Source organism: Cupressus sempervirens, chromosome 3 (assembly GCF_028749045.1).
Source record: "Cupressus sempervirens isolate cs-2001-9-10 chromosome 3, ASM2874904v1, whole genome shotgun sequence".
NCBI classification, from domain to species: Eukaryota; Viridiplantae; Streptophyta; class Pinopsida; order Cupressales; family Cupressaceae; genus Cupressus; species Cupressus sempervirens.
Genome location: NC_143120.1, coordinates 181208769 through 181233136, shown reverse-complemented (window position 1 = coordinate 181233136; position 24368 = coordinate 181208769). Strand labels below are relative to the sequence as shown.

General features: G+C 34.3%; 1 protein-coding gene across 1 annotated transcript; it reads right to left on the bottom strand.

The window, feature by feature from the left end:
• Positions 1-2488: 2488 nt before the first annotated feature.
• On the bottom strand, positions 2489-4634 carry LOC149565385 (putative N-acetyltransferase HLS1). Its single transcript, XM_089818890.1, has 3 exons — positions 4019-4634; positions 3526-3656; positions 2489-3434 (listed from the first exon to the last, which is right to left on the bottom strand). Exons 1-3 carry the CDS (start codon positions 4190-4192, stop codon positions 2549-2551), a joined length of 1191 nt encoding a protein of 396 aa, XP_089675016.1. The 5' UTR covers positions 4193-4634; the 3' UTR covers positions 2489-2548.
• Positions 4635-24368: the final 19734 nt, after the last annotated feature.

The following is a 24368-nucleotide window of genomic DNA, read 5'->3' as shown; positions in this document are numbered from 1 at the left end:
CGCCCTTGCCCATAAAAAGGCTTAAAAGGAATCCAACCATATTTTTCTCCCTTTGCTATGCCTACTACACTAACCTACGTGATATTTTTGTACTCTTTCTCAATGATACATCCAACTCTTTGTGTTCTTAATCCCACTAGGTAGACTTTACCCAAGACCTTCCATGAAATTATGTTTGATTTTTTTAAAATTTCTAGTTTCTTTATTTATTTGGATTACTTTTTGTATAGTAAGTAATGACTGAAAGAGATCATCTATTTGACTTTAAGTATTCTAATAGCTATTTATTGGAAAAAAATCACATTTTGAAAATTGGTTGGATGGTATATCAATCACATTTCGAAAATTGGTTCGTATACTATAAAAATATATTCTATCGTAGAATATAGGTTCATTTTAAAGTGAAAGATAAGACAATAAGTTTACATATAATGAATCATGGCATACCACCCATAAATTACTAATATCCATGCTTATATTTGATTTGGTGATCAATTATATTCTACATTTTCAATACCAAAGAACAAAGCCCATTTCATACCAGTCAATAATGTTTTTAGTATTTGATTGTGTAAAATCTTTACACAATCAAATATTAGATTGATTATTGTTGTGGATTGTAGAAAATTGATATTCTTAACTTTCACACTTGCATTTAGTTTGATGGCATATTATATTCTACATCCTCAATAGTAGTCTATACTTGGTATAATACTCAAATCTTATGTGTCAATCACTTATTCATACTTACATTTAGTTTAATGATTTATTATATTCTACATTTTCTTCATTAATAATAGAGTCTTCATTAAGGTCCCTTTGGTTGCTGGAATTGGAATAAAAAATTTGAAAAACATTTTCTATTTTATGTTTGGTTCATCAATTGGAATAGGGAATAGGAATACATATTCTCATTTTGCCATTAAAATGAGTTTATACCCATTCCTATTCCTAATATGCATTCCTATTCTCCATTCCTATGGGATTTTGATTCATTTCTATAATTTTGACAAATTATGGTTTTGCTTTTCAAAATTGAGTTTTGGAAAACTAGTTAGTCTTATTTGTTTTACCTAGAAGATGAGTGGGAAAATACATCTCTTAAGTTTGGTTCATGAAATTGGAATTGGAATTAGACTTTTTAAGGAACTAATAACATACAATGAACAAGTAATATTAGATCTTAATTTTCAAATATTTGAAAAAAAATGAACTTAACTCAATTGTGGCTCTAGTTGTGTTCATTGGGGACAAATTTTTGCTCTCATTACAGCTAAATCTCTACGGAGTTGTTAATATCATGGCAACTTGAAGAACTAGGAAATGAAAACAAAGAATAGTAAGCAAATAAAAATGACTTGGATCATTATCTCTATAGAGTTGTTAATATCATGGCAGCTTGAAGAACTAGGAAATGAAAACAAAGAATAGTAAGCAAATAAAAATGACTTAGATCATTACCTACTTCTATAAAATTTGAAGAACTGAATGCACATATGTAAAATGGTAAAAATTCAAATAGCGTAATGGTTAAATAAATTAGGTTAAAAATCCTCATACTTGAAAAATTAATACATACTAATTTTTTTTCCAATCCTCTAAATGTAAAACTGGAAGTCAATTCCCAATTCCAGCTATCCCATGAAACAAATAAGGGTTTGAACTTGCATTATACCCTTATATAATAAGTCTTCCTATTTTATAAATTTTAATATTGAGCAATACATTAATAAAATACTATATAACTTACTAAATACATTATTGTATGATTAAAATTAATTAAAATTTTTAATTTATAAACTAAACTAAATGCATATTATCAAGAAACTAAACTTCATAATTACGTCACAAGAGACTAAACTTCATAATTACACTAGTCACAAGAGATGGATTCATGTAGCCAATGGTGGCATATTGTGATGGTTAAGTTGTAGTGTTGATATCTTTGTCATCAAGGTTCAAATCTAATGGGGATGAGGTCCCCCGTTTGTGGTCTCACTGATTCATAGCTCCAGGTCAAAGCATTTACCCCCTTTTTTAAAAAAAAATTTATAGGGGGGCCGTGTTGCACCGATTCCTGCAGTCTTAAAATTTTTTTTAAAAAAAAGAAGAAAAGAAAGATGGATTCATGTATAAATAACTACTCATGCTACATGGATCAATAAATTTGACTTAAAAACTTCACATTCAATCCTAATAACAATATCACAACATAATTACTACTTTATCAAAAATAAAAACAAAAATAAAAAAATATTATAACACCGACTGAAAACGGCGAGCTACCTAAATAAAGATATGCAGACACCTTTTTCATATTTTGAGGTTACAGATCTTAAGACGGCCCAAATCTGCGGTAGGGAGAAAAATAAAACAAAAAACACCAACCAAAGACAGAGAACACCCCACCAGAAGTAGAAAACAAAGTGCAATATAAAATTACAAAAGCGGAAAGGTGATGATTTGAAAGCCGGCAGGAAAACCGCAATGGGAAATTCGGTGAGGCCAAAATTGATTTTAATCTTATGATTAAAGTACGATACAGTTATCAAAAATCTCGCGGATCAACAAAAAGGGTCGGCTCAGGCGGAGATTGAGTCCAATCCCCATGATCACCATGGACAACATAATCATGATCAGGCTCAGGATGATCATGATCATCCTTGAGCTTCTTAATACACCAAAGATCCTCAGGGCAAGAGAAGCAATCCCAGTAAGGAATACAAGCCCTGAGAGGATCACAACTGCCCACTTCAGTAGCAATCAGTCGGCACCCATTCCCCTTCTTCCTCGCCGTATTGTGCACAAACCAGTAAAGCTCCTTCATGAGCTTGTGCGCATGATTTCCCTCGGCGTGGAGTCCATACAAGAAATGGAGCCCGAAAGGGTGAAAAACATCAGGAATGGAAGGTATTTTGAGCCAAGGAAAAACCCCATCGACGAACCTTGTTGTGGCGGCCAACAAGTACTTAAGCCTTGAGACTCCCTTCACTAGAAGCTTAAAAACATCACTACTGTTCCAAACGCTCAGAACGGCCCATGAGCTCGGAAGAGCCTGTTTTCCGCCATATCCAGACCATTCTTCTCCCTCTGGAAAAGCAACCCAAGTGCCCAAAGAGAGCCTGTTCTTCAATATGGCGTCTATATCCTGAGGAAAAAACTCTCTTCCCCCCAAATGGTCTCTATAAAGAGCCTCCGCTTCTTGAAATCCGAGCTTGTGGATCTTCACCTTGGAATTCAAGCGCCTTGAGTGGGCATAAACCGGGTGCACCAGTATGGCCGGGGTTCGGAACTTCTTGTAATTCAATTTCCCATCAAAGAGCTTTATACACGCCTCGTTCTCCTTCTCCGTCGCCATGTATGCATACTCCGCACCGTTTTCCTTGAACCACCTTTCCACGCTCTGCACCAGCTTCAGCCCAATCCCCATCCGCCTGACCAAAGAAAGGATTTTGATCACTTGGGTCGGCGTGAAATGGCCAAAAACGTAATGGGTGGGCGCGCATTTAATGAAAACAAACATACCTGTGGGTTGGTGATACGCGGAGCCCGAGAATGTACGCCGCCTTTGATGTCTTCTTCTTCTTCCCGCATGTAACGGTCTTTATGCACCCGCGAATCAGCCCCACTATTTCCACCCCCTCCACTTCCGCTACCTGTGAAACCAAAATCAACCCGCTCAAAACAACACTACAATCCCTTCAATAACACTATCCACTACCCTCAAAACAACAATCCAATCCGTTCAACACAACAATCTCTTCAAACCAACATTCCAATCCGTTCAAAACAACAATCCCTTGAACACAACAATCTCTTCAAAACAAACTCGGCATTTCTGTTAGCCCAACAATGGCAGAGACGAAACGAAGTAAAGAAATGGTTTTGGCAATGCAGAGACAAAAAGAGGGGGCGGTAGCAAAAGGGACAAAGGGACTTTTGCAGGGGCGGAATAATAGCCGGCGCGGCAGTAAAAAAGCTCAACAGAATCAAAGAAATGGAGACAAACAAAACGTACCAGCATTACATAAGCAGGGGAGTGGCGGACGCGGCAAATGGGATCCCCCATGAGGTCTGTAAACAGCGAAATCTTCCCGCTCGGCCCAACTTCACACCTCTTCTCCAACTCCTCAACTTGTTTCACATCTCTAACACCCTCGAATTCTCTAATCCTCACCCGCTTCGGCGCCATCACGTCACGAGGTCGAATCCCACAACTCCCAAATCGCCAAAATCCCCAGCCAAACAAACAAACAAGCCAAACTCCTCTTTCCTCAGCCTCTACTCAAACTCGGCACATTTATAATGGGTTATGCGGGGCGGATTGAAGGTACAGAAATGGCGAAGCTACTTATTGAGTACGAGTACCCACAAAATCTCACTTATGCATGTTTTGAATTCGTTGCTCTTGTTGTTCTTGTTCTTGATCTTCATGGTCCCCATTAAGAGCACTGCCGCTCACGTGTCATGACACAGTGGTAAAGATAAAGCTCCTCCGGATTAATGCAGTGGAAATGGAAATCCGTAATGGAAAAGAGAAATGGGGTGTTGAAGGTGGACATTGCATTGGCATGGATGATCGCTTGTGGAACAGGAACGTGCCGTCAATGTGCATGATTATTGTACTGCATCTCCCAAACGAGAACGAAAACGCCCCCTTTTATAATGATTACATGCAACTCTACAGTGGCGGCTGTGGCTGCGCAGTCCTGCTTTACTAGTGCCCCGTTTTACCTTCCCCCTGCTGCTGTAATTACTCATCATTAAGGGGGCGTGCTAAGCGTAATTATGTCGGGTGCTGATCAAGGCCACTAATTAAGCGACTTCTTCTGTCTAGGGTCATTATTAAATGATGGCGATGGGGCTGGGAATGGTATTTCTTTGTTTGAGGGACGTTATGGAGGAGATGGTACAGAGGCCTATCACTCCACTTCGCCCTCTACACATATCCAACTTGTCCTGCCACATATCATTACCGCCTTGGATTTAATACGGTTACTTATTATTACCTTGCCCCTCGTTGTACCCTACACAACCCTAACTCATGGTCCATTTGCCCACCTCCACCCTAAATTTGGCGGCCTCATTCCCCCATTTCTGCAATTGGTTTTGGGTGGGTAAAGCTGATTTGATCTTGGGTTTCCGTTTTGAATCATCTAGGTGGGGTTTGGTGGTTGTTTTAGATAATCTATGTTGTGTATTTGATTTGCCTTGGATTTCGTGGTCATTTTAGAGGATTCAATCTTTGTTGTGATTGGTTGTTGTTTTGGACAATCTCTGTTGTGTATTCAATTTATGTTCCGTTCTATTATTTCTTTAGACAATCTATGTTGTGTATTCAATGCATGTTGTATTCCCTTGACGACCTATGTTGTATATTAAATATTTGTTAATGATTGTAGTAGGGTTCAATGTATTCAAACCGTTAAGATTAAGATTAGATTTTCTTTTCCCTGAAAAAAGGAGAATTTTAATAAAGTTCATTATGCAATGTCATACAATCTAACTTATTTTCCTTTTTAGATAATCTATGTGTGTATTTGATAATATGTGTGATGATTGTCAATAGGACCCACTACACTTTGTCCAAGAGATTAGAGTATTGTCCAAGAGTTAAGATGTTGGGTGAGGTTTCTTTTAGATAATTTATGTTGGGTGTTCATTGCTTATAAGGTATGCCATGATTGTCGATTGGGCCCACTACACTTTGCCCAAGAGATTAGAAGAGAAGGGAACTTGTTTTGTCAAAGAGTTGAGATGTTAAATGCTTACAATTGACCCCCAAAAGACCCTGGAATTGTTGTACATTTTTCATTTAAATGAAAAGAAGAAAATGAGCTTTTAAGAGAAAAGAATAAGATGACTTTTTTTAAAGTATGAACTTGCTTAAATAATTTATTTATTTTTTTTTTAGTCATCTATGTTACTAGATCTATGCCTATTATCAAATATGTTAGAGGATAGCTCACTATGTCGAAAAAGAAAAGAAATATAATTTTGTAAGAGTCTAAATTAAAATAAATTCAAATATTTAACTTACTTTTATAAATATAAATGGTGGTTTCAATTCCTATTTGTTGATGGTGCGTGTGTCAAAGAGTTAAGTGTGTGCATTTTCGTTTAGGCAATCTATGTTGGGTGTTCAATGCCTACAACGACTACACATCCCAAGAGATTAAGGAGAGCATGATGTCAAAAAGCTCAAAAGAGAACTAATGTGCATTTTCCTTTAGGTGAAAATAAGAAGAGAAGTGTATAAGAGGAAAGGTAAAATGAAATTTTCAAATACAAACTTACTTAAGAATAAATAAAATTATTTTGTTTTGTGCAATCTATTTTATTGTGAATGGGATTCATGCATATTGCCCAAAGTGTTACAGGAGAATTGGACACGTGAAAAAAGAAAAGACCAGAAGTTTTGTAAGGTTTTAAATAAAAAGAAGTTCAAGTATTAAACTTACTTTTATAAATATATTTTTCAAAATATAAATTTTTGTGAAGTAAGATTTTACGAGTAGAAGTTCACTTGAACTTGGTTCATTTTAGGCAATTTAAATGACAGTTTCAATTTCTATTTGTAACAGTTTAATTTAATGTATGGTGATTGGTAGGGTATTAACGATTATAAGAGGTAGTTCACATTGTTAAAGAACTAAGGTTAGACTTGTGTTGCTATATAATTTTTTTAATATAAAATAAATATAAGATAGATGAGGTCTAGCTATCTATTTTAGCGAAGTTGCCTATCAATTGTGCTTGTATGATTATAATGGTCTTGAAGGATGTGTTATTTTTGTACGGACATTGACTAATCAGATTTGATCTAAGTATTGATTTAAAATAATTCTTACAAAATCGAATCCAAAACAAACATATAGTAGTATAATTTCCGAATTTGATTCAAACATTCATCTTAAATAAGTCTTACAAAATTAAATTAAAAAACAAACCAGCCAAGTGTAATATCTGATATACTTAATATAAGTAAGAATCTGCAATAAATAGTTGGTAATAAGATTATATTGTTCATCTTTTTATATTTTATTCATTCAATTTAAATTGCAAAATACGGGCAAAATTAATGATAACAGTTTAACCTATCAAATACGGGCAAAGTTAATGATAACAGTCCAGCACAGACCGTTGCTGTTTTTACGCAAGCCGCCTGGTAGAGTTAAATACGCCGTACGGGGAGAAGAAGCCTAGTTTAGTTAACCGCGGTTAGGCTTCAATTGTTTGGGGGACTTTCATAATTGAGATATGCTTTTCTTTTTTGAATCTTACACATATTTGGAAGGAGAAGGCGTGAGGCTAGTAAAGGATACGCCGCGTGACAATAAACTAATATATTGCTTAAAGCACATCCCGCCTTTACATGCAACAATACAATATTGGACACTATGCTAGATTAGCCTATTCTATTTTTATATTATCTGCAACTTTAATAATACCCAATTTATGAATAGACATACTTCCATGCCGACAATAATTATTATCTTTCTCATCATAATCATAGGAACATTGATGTTGAAAGCAATTGTTTTTAATAATAACGACTAGCAAATTTGATCCAAGGGTTGCTATCATTTTTTCTTTTTAAATGTTTTGTTTCATATGTATATGTAATCATAGGAGCTTTGATGTTGAAACAAATTATATTTAGTAATAACTAGCAAATTGTATCGAGATGTTACCATCATTATATTATATGTATAATTTTGTATGAGAACATAGTTTTGGAATGAGTGGGCAAATGGTATATTTGTATTTAGGAGTATTATGCTTTTGGAGTGACATTTAAGGATATTTCTAGATATAGTAATATTCGAATTTTTAACATAACTGTGAAGGTAGCATTTTAGTGTACGTGTTTCTAATGTGTATTGTTGTTAGATCTTATTTTATGAATTGATTATTAGCCACTAAAATTTATGAATGACTAAGATGAAATGTGTTTCTTGTATGACTCATTTACAATTACATCTAGAACAAGTAGTCCACTTTTAATTTGTTATATGATAGAAATTGCAATACAACTTTGATGGAATCAAATAGATGAAGCTTTTATAAGAAATCACACAAAGCCACTTTAAAAGAATCTCAAATGACAATCAACACGAGTATCTCATTCATTCGAATGGAAAAGATTTTGACAATATGCCTAATAGTGTTGTTTAAGGACAATTTATAACATGTTTTATTGTGCAAGATAGCCATATTATAGGCAAAATCATTTTCTTAGTGGATTATGTTGATTTGTAGTGATTGGTCAAGAAATTATTATACACTTTTCATAGTTCGTGGGATTTAGGGCATCACCCTAAGTTATTATTATTAACTCATAATGCATTTTTAGGCTAACTTGTCTACCATTTTCCTAGGATGGCTCGTTAAGTATGTTTAAAGTAAACTTGTTAGGTCGATATAATTCATGTAGTATTGGCTTAGAGTTCAGGTTTTCTAAAGTAAATATATAACTTCTTGCAGTTGTATTGAGATGAAAGAGAGATTGAAGATTGTAATAGGTTGAAGTTGTTGGATAATAATATAGGACTCTCCATTTGGTGGGCGTAGCCTAGGATTGGGTGAACCACATTAAATCTTTGTGTCTTCTATTTCATTTATGTGTGCTTTATTCATTTGTGTTATTAGTATATTTGCATGCAATTGTTTTTTTTTTTCTAAAATAATCCTAACAGTTTGTAGGGATGGGAATGATTACTAGGGGCATGGGGTGTGTATGAATCAGTAATCACCAACGCAAACAAACTTACAGTCCTAATAAAATTTATCAAACAATTTTATCTATTAAAATATATTTAATCTAGCAATATTATTGATAAAGTAAACATTAAACATTCATTCAACACATAAAACACCCACACAATAATAACACCATATTTATCTTGTGGAAACTCAATTAGGGTAAGAACTATAGTGTGAGAATGGTGCCCACAAATATTTGTACTCTTCTAGAATACACCTTATTAGGAGCATGCTCAGTTAAGGGTTACAAAAGCACTATTAAATGCTACCTGATAGAAGGATTTCCCTCGAGACTTGTTAAAACCTTATACACTGTTAGGAGAAACCTTGTTAGAGGGTTTTAAACACTATTTTGAGAATGTCACTTTGTTAGAAGACTTACAATAGACTTGTTAGGGCCACCCAATTAAGAGATTTTACCAGCACAATTTTAGAGACCAACATCCAACAAATAATTTTTAGTTTTTATTATTAGACCAACATCCAACAAATAATTTTTAGTTTTCATTATCACTACTTAATCATATCCAATAAGGTTTCTCAACATGCTAACATACCATATGTGTTCCTCTATTCTAATTTTGTATCTTTCTGTGATTGCAACTTCTTTTTTGCTTCATTCTTCTTCACAACAACACTTAGCCACAATAAACTTCCATGCCATACCAAACATCTTGTTTTTCTTCTCCTTAAGTAGAAACTCTTTGATCATACCCTAAACCTAAATCCAACACTCCAGATGAACTTCATGATTCCTGATGATATCATCCTTCTATTTCATAAGTTATTTTAATCCTTGTAGAAACTTCTCCACCTCAAATGTGTAAAATTGATTTTTGTGTCATCACCTTTTACCTTAAATCACACCTTAACTATCCAATTGTTCATACATTTCACATTTTCCAATAATAATTCTAACTTTAGAATTATGTCTCAAATCTTCATCAATTGTTCCTCATTCATCGATAAGCCTTCTCTTTTCTGATAAGCCTTTACTATTTACCTATAAGCTCCTTTTTCTTTTCTTCATTTTGGTAAGATATTTCTCATTTGTACCAAAATGTTTAATTTTTCTGTACATTATCTAGTTCACCAAAAAGACTAAGGTCTTCCAATAAGATTCTTAGTTTACTGATAAGATACTTCCTTTACCTATTTCTCTATCCAGTTTACTAGTTTAACTATATCTCCATCTAGTTTACATATTTCATGAATCATATCCATATAATAGGAAAAATTATTTTGCTAGTGGTTTATGTTGATTTGCGATGACTAATCAATAAAGTACTATACACTTTTCATAAGTTGTGGGATTCAGAGCATCACCCTGAGTTTTTTATCATTATTAACTTGCCATGCATTTTCAAGCTGATTCGTCAACCATTTTCCTAAGGTGATTTATCAAGTATGTTTAAAGTGAACTTGTAAAGCCGATATAATTCATGTAATATTGGCTTAGAGTTAGGGTTTTCTAAATTAAATATATAACTTTTTGTAGTAGTATTGAGATGACAGGGAGATTGAAGAATATTGTAATAGGTTGAAGTTGTTGGATAATAATAGTGGACTCTCTATTTGGTGGGCGTAGCCCAGGATTGGGTGAACCACACTAAATATTTGTGTCTTCTATTCCATTTATGTGTGCTTTATTCCTTTGTGTTATTAGTATATTTGTATTTAACTATTAATTTTCTCTAAACTAATCCTAATAGTTGTAGGTATATGAATGATTACTAGGGGGTGTGAATCAGTAATCACCAACCCAAAAAAACTTGCAATTCCAATAAAATTATCAAACAATTTTATCGATTAAATTTTCTTTAATCTATGAGCAGTACTAAAGATAAAGTAAACATTGAACATCCATTCAACACATAAAACATCCACACAATAATAACACCAGTTTATCTTATGGAAACTCTATCAGAATTCTTTAGAATAACTGAGAGGGGGTAGTGAATCACTTACCCAAGGTCCAGATGTACAAATAAAACTTTTCACAGATTAGTGAAGCCATATCCATAAAACATTTTCATCATGCATGCATCCATTAGATTATGCAACCACTTAAACTCATAGGTTACTATCAAGTCAATTTGTAGAAATGTAAATATGAAACATAACAAATTCAATAACACATTTGACACAATGATTTAACATGGAAACCCAATTTGCAAAAAACTACCAGTAACATGCTACTCATTCTAACTCTTCTGAAGTGATGCCTTGTGAAAGGCCAACCTTGTTAAAGGTTACAATGCACACTATTAAATGTGACCTGGTTAAAGGATTTCAATCACCCTATTAGGAGTGAGCCTTGTTAGAGGACTTTATATCATTCACTTGGAATCTCACCCAGTTAAAGGATTTACAAATGATTGTTAGGTCAACCTAATCCAAAGGATTTACCCTAGACTATTACAATGATTAGAGAGTAACAGTAAGGCTTGATTTGATAACAACTTACAACACACTTGCAGATTATACATCTTTGTTTTAGTCTTTCATTCTGCTTGGCTTTCATACACTTTAGCTCTGATAGCTTGTTTTCCCTTCAGTCATCCATACCCTTAAGCCTTCTTTCTTTGCTTGCCAATGCAATCTCTTCTCTTAGATCACTGGATGAAGCAATACCCTAGACTCCTTCTCTTCCTTAGGTTCTCACACATGACAACCTTTTCTTCTAATGAGTCATCTCTATAAATAGAGATTTAAGATCTTTTGTCATTTAACCTCCATCGTCCATTTTAGGGTTAGGTTAGATTAGGTAGGATTCAATGAATCTACCTCTCATTTCATTTCATTCCCTTCTAGAAACTTCTCTTTCAATCCTCTTTGAATTTACCTTAAAACAGTTCACCATGAATTCTGCGCCATCAGCTCATCAACCTTATCTTCCACATGGTTCACACAATCCAAGAAATTAAAATTCTTGGCTTAGAATCATTGAATTCTCAATCTTTCTCATAATGATGACACTCAACATTCTGGCTTTAGATGCTTGGTGCATACTGTGTTGCTCGACATCCACTATCAAAATACTCAGCATGAACTAAAGTTTACTGGTGCTCGACATCCACTAAACTTTACTTGGATTACACTAAAATTAATTTTTCTCGGCTCCAACTAATTTTTTGCCCAATGTGCACTAACTTTGCTCAGCACCTATTGTCCGCTCGATCAAGCTTGGCAGACAAATTTCATTTAACTTGTTCTTCTAAACTTACTCAATGTAACCAACCTTGGCAACCTTAAGTAGATTATCAATGCACTATAATATCATTGTCTTGATTGATTCTTGTACTCCTTTTTATATCATAACTCAGCCTTTCCTCTAGGTGCTATTGTTACCTTAATTGATCAAATCCTCTTCATCAATCAAATAAATGGTAATACTTAAATCATATAAGCAATTATCTTACGAAAAAGTAGCAAGTTTGACATCAGTGACAAAATAATGATTGAAACACATTCATCATACTTCTATCAATCTGTTTTCAACAATCTCCCTCTTTGGCATTGATGGCAAACCAAACTGACCAAACTTAATTAGGAAGATCAACAAAATATCAAAAAGAAAATAATTCCTTGTATTGAAATCTCTCCATCTATCAACAACTTTCATCTTCTGAGTAGGTTATAAAATTTTGTTCTAATCAACTCATCCTTATGACTCCCTCTTGATTACTTCTTATATCTCCCTCATCATTATCTCCCTCTTACTAGGTAGATGTAATTTCTCCTTTTGAGTAGATTATTTCATATTTTTGCATCTTCTATATCTAGATTTCTCCCTCTATGATCCTAAAATCAATACACATTTCTTGACAACAATTTCTCCCTCTTTAAAAGCAATGCCAAAGATGTGTTATCTTCATATGTAGATATGAATATTTTCAATTTCTCCCTCTATCATCTTGCTTGTGACTGATTTATAGCTCTAGCTCTTTGATTACTTTAGGTAGCTCCTAAAGTAAGATCCACTTGTATCAATGTGTAACATATGTCAATCAACTTGTTTGATACAGGGCACTCCTCATGCTTCTTAGATAGCCTTTGATAGGGGTATCACCCCTAGTTTACCTCTTAGATACTCATGAGCATCCTTAGGTAATGCTTTTGTGAAGATATCAACTATTTTCTCTTTTGTGTTGACATATCCCAACTTCAACTCTTTATCTTGAACTAATTCTATTAAGTAATGATACTTGATGCAATGTGTTTAGTCTTTGTAAGCATCACAAGATTCTTTGATATATTTATAGCACTTGTATTATCACAATAAAGTATCATAGGTTCAATGATTTTCTCCTTCATACCTTTGAGTACCTGTTCGATGCATACAATATTTGTACAACTTATTGTAGCAACAACATATTCAGCTTCAATAGTAGAATGAGAAATGTAGTTTTATTTCTTGCTAGTCCATGTAACCAACCTTTTGCCTAAGAAAAATGCTCCTCCATTAGTGCTCTTTCTGTCATCAATATTTCTAGCCCAATCAACATCAGTATAGGTTCTCAATTCAAATTCCTCATTTTTCTTGTAGTATAGACCATAGTCCTATGTTCCTTTCGGATATCCTATTGTTCTCTTTACTATCATTAAGTGATTCTCTTTGGGATTAGTAGAGAATCTTGCAACTATCCCTATAGATAATGTAATATTAGGTTTTCTATGTACTACATATTGTAATTTTCCAATCATAGACCTGTATAATGTCTCATTCACCTCAGTTGAATCATCATTCTTTGACAATTTATGTCCTATCACCATAGGTGTACTTACTGGCTTAGAATCTTCCAATCCAAAAGTTTCAATATCTCCTTTACATACTTTGACTAAGTGATGTATATACCATATTCCATTTGATGTACTTGCAAACCCACAAAGAACTTGATCTCTCCAAATATAGACATCTCAAATTCTTGCTTCATTACATTTGCAAAAGCATTACATAAAGTAGCTTTACCTCCAAATATGATATCATTAACAAAAATTTCAGATAACAAAATGTCTTTCCCTTTTTCTATCTTCAAGTACAGATTGTTGTTATTATCAGTCCTTTCAAATCTAATCTTCATTAGATAATTATAAAGCCTCTCATACCATGCTCTTGGTGCTTGCTTTAAACCATATAAACCTTTGTGTAGTCTACATACCATGTTTTTGTTGTTAGCATCAACAAATCCATTCGGTTATTCTATAAACCTCTTCCTCTAATAAAACATTTAGAAATGTAGACATAACATCCATTTGATAAACTTTGAAACCTTTGTATGCAGAGTAAGCAAGTAGAGTTCTTACTCCTTGCAACCTTGCAATAGGGGTAAATGTTTCTCCATAATCTATCCCTTCTTGTGTATATCCTTTATAGACTAATCTTTTCTTGTTCCTTGTGACTTCACCATTTTCATCTAACTTATTTCTGTATACTCACTTGGTACCAATCAAATTTGTGTCTTTTGGTCTAGGAACTAGAGTCTATGTCTTATGTTTCTCAATTTATTCAATCTCTTCTTCCATGGCTTTACTCCAGTCCATATCTTCTAAGGCATCTTTCATTGTTTTAGATTCTTGCATGCTCAACAAACATGTATCATTTTTTAACTTGTTCCTTGTCATTGGTCAAACGTCTTTATCTCCAATAATTTGTGCAATAGGGTAATGTCTCTTGACATACTTAGACAATCTTGGTTCAACTTTGGCTTCTACATTTGGTCTCTCAAATTTTGAATCACTATTTACCTCTCTGTTAGGTAGTTCAACATCTCTTTCATGCACAATAATTTCATAATCAGAGTGTGCCTCAACTTCATTCTGTAACTCAGCACTTGAATATAGCTCAGTTCCTAAATACAACTCAACATTCATAGTATGTGACTCGACAACCACTAAAACTTGTTGTTGGTTTGTAGCTTGATTTACAACATCTTCATCAGTAGGCATACCTTTGTAAAATTATACAAATGATTTTTATTCTTCTAGTTCCTTCATAGGTTCAACCTGATATACTTGTGTATATTTATCAAATTTCACATTTGCACTTTCCACAACTTTGTTAGTGTTCGATTTAAACACTTATAAGCTTTACTCCTTGTGGAATAACCAAGAAATATACCTTCTTCACCCTTTGCATCTAGCTTACCATTCCTGAAATCTTTGAGAACATAGCATTTACTTCCAAATACTTTAAAATATTTTACATTGGGTGAGTATTCATACCATAGTTCAAAAGGTGTTGAATGAGTACATTTCTTGACTTATACACAGTTCAAGGTATAAACAACTGTACTCATAGCTTCTCTCTAATATTTCAAAGCAACATTTTTCTCCATCATGAGTGTCCTAGCACAATCCATTATAGATTTGTTCCTCCTTTTAGCAATTCCATTTTGTTGAGGGGTTCTAGGAGAAAATGTTTGTATTTTGAGTCCTCTCTCATTACAAAACATCTCAAACTCATTTGATGTAAATTCTCCTCCTTTGTCAGATCTTAAACATTTTAGACTTTTACCCATTTCTTTCTCAACTCTTGCTAAGTACCACTTAAACATTTGGAAAGCATCAAATTTCTATTTTAGAAACATAACTACCATCATTCTAGAATAATCAACACAAGCAATATAATATACTTATCTCCTTTTTAGCTTGCACTTCAATTGGTCCACACAAGTCAATATGAACAATCTCTAATATTCCTTTAGAGGTATGAGTCTTACTCTTAAAACTTGACTTTGTCATTTTGCCTAATTGACATTGTTTGCAAATTATATTGTCAAACTTTTTCAACTTAGGAAAACCTCTAACTCTTCTCATGTTACTAATACTAACCAAGTTATCAAAATTAATATGACATAACCTCTTGTGCCATAGCCAAACATCATCAAATTCTACAACTAAACAAGTAACATCCTCATTATCAATGTAGACTAGATTACCTCTAGTTTGATCACCTTTTCCAATCAATTTCCCATCAATATCATATATCTTAAATTTTTTTTTCTCAAACTCAACCTTACATCCCAAATTATTTAGTTGTAACACACTCAACAAATTATAGTTAAGTCCTTCAACATAATAAGCATTGTCATATAAAATATTTTTTGTGAGCTTGATTGAACCCTTTCCTTTTATCAGACACGGTGCATCATTACCAAACCTTACACCATTTCCATCATATTATTTCAAGGTAATGAACTTACTATTATCTCTAGTCATGTGATGTGAACACCCACTGTCAATGATCCATTTATCATTCTTGTTCACACAAGACACTAGTGCAGTTGCCTCATCCTCATTAGATTCATCCTTCATTACAACATACACCACTTCATCATCATGATCTTTAGATTCATCTTTTGTTTCCTCTTCAGCAATGTAGCGAGACTTCTTATCTTTTTCTTTATAGTCTTTTTTGTCTTCATCTCTTCTAATTTTATACTTGTCACTACCTCTATAATTATTCTTCTCTAGACATCTAGTAACAATATGACTAACTTCATTGCAATTGAAACACATGATAGGTAACTTACCTTTAAACTTTCCTTTTCCTCTATGAAATCTCCTTTCTAGTAGTGCTTCAAGTTGATCTACATCTTCCTCATCTGTATCACTATCACTAGACACATATTTTGTCTTTCTTTTCTTCTTCTTCTCATCAAGTTCCTTTAAGGATAACTTAGCTTTGAAAGAAATATTTTTAGGTCTATAATTATCAAATATAGATATCTCAAAAGTAGTGAGCCTACCTACCGAACCTTCAAGAGTTAGATCATTCCCTAGCATACATCTTAGTTCTTGTATTGCAAAAACTCTAATAGCATAAATAAGCAACACTATTTTCAAAACTTAGTACAATATCATCATCTATTTTACCAGTAGCTTCTCTTATTACATTAACAACATCTTTTATCCTAGAGCAATATTGAGCAATATTCTCACCTTCTTGCATTCTCATGCCATCAAACTTACCTCTAAGACTTTCAGCTTTGGCTCTTAGAACATTCTTGTCACCTCCATAAATAGTGCATAGAGCATCCCACATTTTCTTTGCATTGCAAGACTCTTGATATCATCAAACTCAGCATAGCTTAGGGTAGAGGTAATCTCCAACATTTCCTAGTTGTGTTTTTTCTTCTTATTCAGATCTTCAGTAGTTAGGGCTCCAATAGGATCAGCATGCTCAACAAAAACAATGTATTGTGCATGATCTCCAAGACCTCCTAGGTGTATCTTTATCAAAAAAATTCATGCAAGAAAGTTATCTCTATTAAGTTTGGGTACTTCCATTTTTGACATCTTGATCTTTGTGCCTCTGGTACCTTCAAACTAGTCCTCTTAAGTAGATATGCTCCAATACCAATTATTGGAATTCTTTAGAATAACTGGGGGGGTGAATCAGTTATTCAAGGTCTAGATGTGCAAATAAAACTTTTCACAGCTTAGTGAACCTATATTCATAAAACATTTTCATCATGCATGTAACCATTAGATTATGCAATCACTTAAACTTGTAGGTTACTGTCGAATCAATTTACAAAAATGTAAACATGAAACATAACATATTCAATAACACATTTGACACAATGATTTAACATGGAAACCCAATTTTTAAAAAACCACCAGTAACATGCTACTCATTCTCACTCTTTTGAAGTGATGCCCTATGAAAGACCAACCTTGTTAAAGGTTATAATGCACACTGTTAAATGTGACCTAGTTAAAGGATTTCAATCACCCATTAGGAGTGAGCCTTGTTAGAGGACTTTAGATTATTCACTTGGAATGTCACCCAGTTAAAGGATTTAGAAATGATTGTTAGGTTAACCTTAATCCAAAGGATTTACCCTAGACTAATATAATGATTAGAGAGAGTAACAATAAGGCTTGATCTAATAACAACTTACAACACACTTGAAGGTTATAGATCTCTATTAGTCCTTCTCAATTAATTATTATAGGATTAGATCTCTAATATGGAGAAGTTCTTTGAGTATGAAAACACTCCTGATAACAGAAGGTGAAGATTGCAGTCACTAGGCTGAAAGGTCATGCATCACTATGGTGGAACCACTTGCAAACTGATAGACAAGGGAGACGAAAGAAGAAGATTAAAACTTGGCCAAAGATGGTGAATAAGGTAAAGAACAAATTCCTTCCTGCTGATTACCAAGTTAGCTTGTTGAGAAAGATGAAAAATTCAAAACAAAAGGACATGACTATGAAAGAATATACTAAGGAATTCTATAGATTGGACACTAGATCTAGACATGTAGATGATGATGTTGAAAAAATTGCAAGGTACATTAATGGATTGAGATCTAGAATTCAAGATGAAATAAGTTTGGTGAAGTTGGAAAGTGTTGAAGAAGCGTATCAATATGCCTTGAAAGCTAAGGAGATCTTGACAAAGGACCATGAACAAAGACAAAGAGGTAGAGGTGGTAGATTCTAGAGAGGCAAAGGTAGATCCTAGGGAGAAAGTGCTAGATCTGATAGTTCTATGTAGGAAAAAGGAAAATCTAAATGGAAGAATGATGATAAAGGCATGATTGAATGGAAAAGTGGTAATTCTTATTGAGGAGGCACTAATTCTTACCGAGGAAGAGGTAATTCTTATTCTAGAGGTGGATTTCATGGTAATTGTTTTAGATGTGGAAAAGAAGGGCATAGATCTTTTGAATGTAGATCCTCTGAAAGTGGAAAAAATAATAGAAATGTTGTGATTCAAGAAGATATTGAGAGTTCACCAAGTGGACCCAAGGCTAGAGAAAATTTGATGGTGAGAAGAACCTTATGTAATAAGGGAAGTGATAAGGAACCTGTTCTAAGGAGAAGTGTTTTCAAAACAAGACGTAAGATAGCTGAAAAATGCTGCAAAGTGATCATTGATAGCAGAAGTTCTACAAATCTGGCATCAAAAGAGCTAGTTACCAAGTTGCAGTTGCAGAGGTTGAAACATCCCAAACTCTATCATGTTTCATGGATCAAAGATGAGCATAAGATATTGGTAAGTGGGCAATGCCTTGTGAAGTTTAAAATTGGACATTACTTTGATGAAGTTTTGTGTGATATTATGCCCATGGATTGTTATCATTTTTTTTGGGTAGACCTTGGCAATATGATAGATATGTTGTACATGATGGAAGATTGAATCAATATACTCTTTGGGTAAATGGGAAGAAACAAACATACTACCTTTGATTGAAAGTCCAGATGAGGTTAATTGTACTGTTGTAAAAATTTACATGGTTAATGAGAAAAAATTTGAAAAGGAAATGAAAAAGAATCAAATCTATTTTGCTATAATTTCAAGAAAATTGAGTTTTGTCAATGGAAACCAAGTGCAAGAAAATAGTGTTAACCAAGCGCTAGTTAGTAATGATCAAGTGACAGAAGATAGTGATAGCTAAGTACTAGTAGAAATTATAGAATTGATGAATGAGTATAAAGACATTATTGTTAATGATATTCCTGACGCTTTACCTCCTATAAGAAGTATAAGTCATTGTATGGATCTGATTCCTGGAGCTAGTTTTCCAAACAAAGCACCATATAGATTGACACCTGTAGAGAATGAAGAACTTAACAAACAAGTACATGAGTTGTTGCAAAAAGGTTTGATCAAAGAAAACTTGAGTCTGTGTGTTGTACCTATTGTATTAGCACCTAAAAAGAATGGAGAATGTGTACTGATTCTAAAGCTATTAACAAAATTACAGTGAAATATAGGTTTCCTATGCCAAGGATGGATGACATAATGGATTGTTTGAGTGGAGCAAAGTATTTTACCAAGATTGATTTGAAGAGTGGCTATCATCATATCATAATTAGAGAAGGTGATGAATGGAAGACTGCTTTCAAGATAAAAGATGGTTTGTATGAATGGTTGGTTATGCCTTTTGGTTTGACTAATGCACCTAGTACTTTCATGAGGTTGATGAATGAAGTTCTAAAAAGATTTTTTGGGTAAGTTTGTGATTTTTTATTTGGATGATATTTAGATATTCAACAAGACTAAGGAAGAACATCTTGAGCATATTAGACAAGTATTATAGAGGTTGAAAGAGAAAAAGTTGTTGATTAATCTAAAAAATTGTTCTTTTATGCAAGAGGAGATTGTGTATTTGGGTTTGTGATTTTAGCTAATGGTTTGAAGATGGATCCTGAGAAGGTTAAAGCAATTTTGGAATGGCCTACACCTGAGAATGTGAGTGAGGTAAGATCATTTCATGGTTTGGCTAGTTTTTATAGAAAGTTTATAAAGAATTTTAGTGCTATTTGTAATGCTATGACTGAAACAATGAGGGGAGATAAAAAGGAATTCAAGTGGACACATGGAGCTGATAAGAGTTTTGAGACTTTGAAATAAAAGGTTGTTGAATTATCGGTATTGGCTTTGCCTAATTTCAACAAAGTATTTCAAGTTGAATGTGATGCAAGTGGAATGCAATAGGAGCTGTATTAAGTCAAGAAGGTAAGCATGTTGCTTTCTTTAGTGAAAAGTTAAATGATGCTAAAAGGAAATATTATGTGTATGATCAAGAGTTTTATGCTATTGTTCAAGCATTGAAAAAGTGGAGACATTATTTGATGCCTAAGGAGTTTGTGTTGTATACTGATCATAAAGCTTTACAATACTTGGGAAGTCAACATAAATTGAATCAAAGACATATACAGTGGGTTGAGTACTTGTAAAGTTTTACATTTGTGATCAAGCATAAGAGTGGAGTTACTAATAGAGTTGCTGATGCATTGAGTAGAAGACATTCTTTGTTGACTAAAATGAAGGTTGAAGTTCTTGGTTTTGATGAAACGAAAGAGTTGTATAATGTTGATCCTAATTTTTCGGAGGTGTGGAGAGAGTGCAAAGCACCAAATTTGATAGACCACATAAATAAGTATGATGAATATTTCATTCAAGAAGGTATGTTGTTCAAAGCTATTTAGTTGTGTATTCCTAGAAGTCCTATGAGGTTGAATTTGATTAAGGAAAAGCATAGTGGTGGATTAACTCGACATTTTAGAATTGATAAGGCATTGAGTTTGTTGAAAGAGAAGTATTATTGGCCACAAATGTATAACGATGTTTAGAAATTTGTAAAGAGTTGTGGAGTTTGTCAAGTTGCAAAAGGGGTGAGTCAAATTACTGGCTTGTATACACCTATTATTTTTCTTGAGAAACCTTGGACTGACATCAGTATGGATTTTGTTCTTGGATTGCCTAAGACAATGAAGGGGTATGATTCTATATTTGTTGTAGTGGATAGATTTTCTAAGATGGCTCATTTCATACCATGTAAGGAGACATTAGATGCTGAGCATGTTGCTAAAATTTTCTTTAAAGAGATTGTGAGATTGCATGGATTACCAAGAAGTATTATTTTAGACAAAGATAGTAAGTTTGTTGGTTATTTTTGGAAGACTTTGTGGAAGAAGATGGGTACTGAGCTAAAGTTTAGTTCTACATTCCATCCACAGACAGATGGACAGACGAAGGTTGTGAATAGAAGCTTGGGTAATTTGTTGAGATGTTTAGTTGGAAATAAGCCAAGTAATTGGGAGATGGTATTGGCACAAGCTTAAATTGCATATAATAATTCTATGAATAGGAGTATAGGAAAGACACCTTTTGAGATTGTTACTAGAATGCATCCTAGAGTTATATCAAATTTGAGAGATGTTGCTGGTGAAGAAAAGAAAAGCGCTACAGGAGAAGAATTTTTTGATTTTATGGAGTCTTTGCATAAGGAAGTGAAGTTGAGGTTGGAACAAAGTAATCAGAAGTATAAGGAGAATGATGGTCAATCTAGAAGACACCATGATTTTCAAGTTGGTGATGAGGTGATTGTTCATTTGAAGAAAGGAAGATTCCCAGTTGGAACATACAGTAAGCTGAAGGTGAAGAAATTTGGATCTTGTAAGATCTTGAAGAAGTTTGATAATGGTAATGCTTATGAAGTTGAGTTACCTAATGAGATGGATATATTTCCTATATTCAATATTGCTGATTTGTATAAGTATCATGAGTCAGAGGATGAGGTTGTTGTATCAGATGATTATCCTAAGAAGTAGATTGAAGAAGTTGAATAGATCTTGGATCAGAGAGTTGGCAAGAGCACAAGAGGAAAAGATTACTATGAATATTTGGTGAAGTGGAAGAGCAGACCTATTGAAGATGCTTCATGGATTTCTCAATTTGAGTTGGATTCAGCTTAGGTTGGGACATCTCAATGATTCAGGAGAATCATTTCTTTCAACCCTGGTTATCTGATGCAAGAGCATCCTGGGTTGCCTTGTTATCCTGCTCAATTTTGTTCATTAGTGTCGAGTTACTGTAGCACTCTTCATGTGCTAAGTTACTGTAGCACTTGGTGTCGAGTTACTATAGAACTCTTCATGTGCTGAGTTACCTAGTGTATGTCGAGTGTTAGTATTTGGACGTGACTTCTATGAGTTGACTTGTGGGATTTATTTTGTTCACAACATTTATGTTAAGATCTTTTCTTGGGATGTGTCTAGACCATTGTTGGGTTAGCCCTCCTCTTATGTAATGTTCTAGAATAATCTGTAAGCCATTTTGGCAAGTATATATAGAGTGTTTAGCCTTAGAGTTAGGCAAGTTTTTGAGAAGAAGATTAGGGAGAAGAACTAAAAAAGCGAATTTGCAATTGGATCTTTGAATGTGAATGTATTTTTAATTAGCCGTAACCCAGAAGGCCTTATAGCTGGGCATGTATGAAGATGTTTTGATGAATCAATAAAAGTATTTCACTCTTCTTTCTCCTTTGGTTTTTGTTCCTTGTGCTTGCTTCCATTGTGTTAACTCTTGTAGGGTGGTTTGGATAGCTAGGTGAGCCCTTGGCTCTAGTTATTCTTCCTTTGCCTGCATCACCAAGACATTTTCCCATGACACCAAGATGAATTCTATTTGGCTTGTCTTATCCCTCGCAGCTTCACAAGGATGGTTTATTTATTAGATGGATGTGAAGAGTGCCTTCCTATATGGTGATATTACTGAGGAGATTTATATGGAGCAGCCTCTAGGATTATTGCAGGATCCCTCCATGGTTTGCAAACTCTGATGCTCATTATATGGTCTCAAACAAGCCCCTAGGGCTTGGTATGAGAAGATGGACTCTTTTCTACTTTCTACAAGCTTCACTCTCTACCATTTTGATCCCACAGTGTACATTCAATGTCTTGAAGATGAGATTTTTATTCTTGTTCTATATGTTGATGATCTTATCCTCACAGGTAGCTCATCATCTATGCTTTAGGATGTTAAGCATGCATTGATGGACCAATTTGAGATGAATGATTTTGGTTTGCTACACTATTTTCTTGGTCTTCAGATTGTCCAGTCCTCTAATGGGATTTTTGTGTATCAATAGAAGTATGCTCTTGACATGCTTCGTCACTTTGACATGCTTGATTGCAAGCCTGCTCCCACACCTTTTCAGTCGAGTGTCACTTTGTCTACCTCCTACTACTCACCTTTCATGGATGCTACTTTGTATTGGTAGTTGGTTGGTAGCTTGTTGTACTTGACACACACTCATCCTATTCTCTCCTTTCTAGTTGGCCTTGTCTCTTGATTTTCTTAGGAGCCTCATAAGAGTCACTAGCAAGCTACCAAGTGTATTTTGTACTACATTTAGAGCACACTTATGTATGGCATTCATTACACCACAGGGCTTCCACACATTGTTGGCTACACTGACTCAGATTGGGCCAGTGATGTCAATGATCGAAAGTCTACTTCTAGCTTCATGTTTTGTCTTGGCTCTGGTCCTATCACATGGTTATGCAAAAAGTAGCATGCTTGAGCACTTTCTTCTATAGAGGCTGAGTATTAGGCCATAGTACTTGCTAGTTAGGAGGCTTTATGGCTTTGGCAGTTGATAACTAAGTTTGGTTTTTCTCTCAATCATCCCACTATTTTGTGGTGCAATAATCAGATTGTCATCCACATTTCTCACAACTCGGTGGAGCATCAGCATACCAAGCACATTGAGTTGCATATGTATTTCATCTGTCAACTAATCCAGGATGGTGTTATTGCATTGGAGTACATTCCCATCAACACACAAGTTGTTGGCATCTTCATTAATCCTTTTGCATCACCACGCTATCTTTAGTTGTGGTCTGTGCTTGGGGTTACAGAAGTTGTCCTTGGGGGGACTAGTTGAGGCCTTCCATCCTTCACTTCATGTTGTTTTTTAGCATGTTTTTTACCTCTTTTTAGGGGAGGGTTTTTCCCATGAGGTTTTCCCTCTTTCTCTATTTTCAAAGGTTGTATTTCTTTGCATTGTACATGGGTAACTAACATGGCCTTGTTGTCGGGACCCATTTTTCATTTTCTCTTAGTTTTTGTGAGCTTAAGGCATTCCCCTAAGTTGCACTTAAGGGGGGTGTTAGAGTAAATAATTAATTATTTATTATATTACTTAATCTTACTTAGGTGAATGCATAGTTTTAATGATGAGTTGTTGACAACATAGGATTTTGTTCCCTTCTAGCATGTTTCACGTTTTTGTGGAAGTGTGCTTAGTTGTCAACCTTATCTTCTACCACCTTCCAGCTTGTTCTACAAGCTT